Source organism: Aplysia californica, unplaced genomic scaffold (genome assembly GCF_000002075.1).
Source record: "Aplysia californica isolate F4 #8 unplaced genomic scaffold, AplCal3.0 scaffold00501, whole genome shotgun sequence".
NCBI classification, from domain to species: domain Eukaryota; kingdom Metazoa; phylum Mollusca; class Gastropoda; order Aplysiida; family Aplysiidae; genus Aplysia; species Aplysia californica.
The window spans coordinates 159,229-161,510 of NW_004797771.1; the positions used below are offsets into that span (position 1 = coordinate 159,229).

A 2,282-nucleotide genomic window follows, 5' to 3' on the forward strand; every position below is an offset into this window, starting at 1 on the left:
GTTCGGAGAAATAGTGCCCAGCTTTATTTTCCCGAACGTTCGGAGAAATAGTGCCGGCCAAAAAAAACCCCCTGCATCTGCAGTGACCTAAACTGCTGTCCTGAGCTCCACATCAGTTTCCTCTGCAGTCTCATAAAAGCAGGCTCTGCTTCACAGTTACATTTCAGTTATCAGCATGAGTCAAAGCCATACATTATAATGGCATAGTGAGCAAGAATTGATCCACGAGGTGTCACTTGCAGGTCGGAAGGCAATTATGTTCTACAGAACTACACAAACCACCAGACAAAAGCCTAGATTGTCATGTATATCAGCAGCACGAGAAAGGACACAGAAAATTATTTCATGATGCTCACCTTGTGAAGATTCCCAAAAATTAGAGAGTAGTTAGGATCCCCTGGAAAGCTCTGAAATTTCCGGAACAACTTGAGGAACTGGAAGATCCGTGGCACCATGGTGACCAGGAGAAGGGAGATCAGACCAATGCACACCATCCTGAACACTTGGTCATTTAGCAAGATGCTTTCCAAGGCCATGGTTGATGTCACAGATGTCCTTTTCCCTCAAAATAAACAACCTGCAACATACAAAATGTAAGGTTTAACATAGATCTAGATATCTAGTACTAATTAGTATCCTTGTTGGTTCATCTTTGTCAACGTCCTTGATCTGATAGCAACAAGCAGGGGTTGAAGTTGATAAAAAAATAGGCCTACCACGTTTTGTAGAGAACTCAAACTCAAGTGTTGCCAAACGCTTGAATGCTGCGGACAAGCAGGCTACGGACTACGGGAGAAGGGTGGTTGGGCAGTCGGCAGTCGGCTTAACAGTTGAACAGGAAACCGAACAGCGAAATAATGCCAGAGAGTTTAACTCTTTAGTAGTCAGGTAGGGGGGGGGGACACATAACACATAACACTATGTCCGTGAATAGACCAACAAAGTCAATTTTTTCAGTTTTGACATATATTGGTATCATCATACACAAATCAGAAACACACATTTAAATGTGTATATCTAATAGCATGCATGGTGTTGTCTGTCTTTTTAAGGTTTCAGTAATAAGAAAACATTATTGAAGAATCTTTGTAATTATTGTTACCGAGAAACAAGAATGTGTGACGTCAAAGAGTTAATAGGACTTCTCGCTGTTTTAATTATGTTCGTTGATGCCAGTTTTGGCAGTTTAAATTTCTATTTCTTTCCCCCCCCCCCATTTCACCCTTTCCCAACCTCTCTGCCATTTCCTCATTACATTATTAATAATTTGTAAAAGCGTACGTCTTTAAAAAAAACACCTCAATCTTACTCACTTGTAAATGCTTGGCAAAGCGCTTTTGAGTGTTTGCGTATGAGGGAACAATGGCTCTGCACGGGTTTGAGAGTGACATCTATAAAAACACGTTACTAATACTTTATAAATAAAAAGGCTCGAACCTTGACGCTCAAAGCAAGAACGTAGATCTATAGGCTCGAACCAATTCAGGTTTGCACCAGGGATACACACAACCCTATCACAATTTCACAACGTATTATGTATTAAACTTAAATAAAAAATAATAATGCTAATAATGACACCAACAATTGACAATAAGATAATCTAACAAGATCTTTTCACCTTTAAAATGGACAGTAAAGTAGATCATAAGTGAACACAACTGACGAGCTCGTCAAAGATAACTCCGTAGCTTAATACTTTGGGCACAACGTCACAACGAATTCTCCACGATAACAAGGATCAGTAGAGACAGAGAAGGTAACACGGACACGCTGAGTCAGCTGTGTGGTAAACGGGAAGTGGGATGCCCACTGCTACTATAAGGCTCTCGAGATGCAAACAATGCAAGGTTGTGATATATAAGTATATTCATCTCCGCAAGGCTCTTTACAAAATACACACAAAATGAACTCGTAGTTGTTGTTTTTTTCCACTTTGAATTAACAATGGAACACACCGATATACATGCGTACTAGTAGCCTTGGCCTAACAGTAACATGTATTTAATGAAAAGAAAAAACAAGACAGATCAACTAAAAGAATCCGAAGAGTGAGAGAAAATGACCTTCCAACTATCTCCCGTACCCACTCACTATATAAGGTTATAGGCCTACTATTATGAATCCAATTGATAAGAGTCTCTATTGAACCATAGAAGGTGGATACAACGTCAACACCTTCATTAAGCTGGGACACCCTCTTTTTGGCCCCATCCATCGTGTGCTTTTTCAGACAACGACAACAACAACAGCAGCAGCAGCAGCAGCAGCAGCAGCAGCAGCAG

General features: G+C 40.4%; 1 protein-coding gene across 3 annotated transcripts in view; it reads right to left on the reverse strand.

Annotated features, from left to right (window-relative positions):
• LOC101846159 (cytochrome P450 4A24) overlaps window positions 1-1,787 on the reverse strand; it is a 22,144-nt gene extending 20,357 nt beyond the window's left edge. Inside the window, exons 1-2 of one of the 3 annotated variants that reach the window (XM_035971768.1) lie at window positions 1,619-1,787; window positions 357-577 (exon numbers count right to left, since the gene is read on the reverse strand). In XM_035971768.1, the coding sequence (XP_035827661.1) occupies window positions 357-536 (180 nt within the window). In that variant the 5' untranslated portion in view covers window positions 537-577; window positions 1,619-1,787. Of the gene's footprint in view, window positions 1-356; window positions 578-716; window positions 872-1,102; window positions 1,251-1,618 lie in introns of those variants that run through there. The other 2 variants (XM_035971769.1, XM_005105917.3) reach the window with 2 other exon arrangements.
• Window positions 1,788-2,282: the final 495 nt, after the last annotated feature.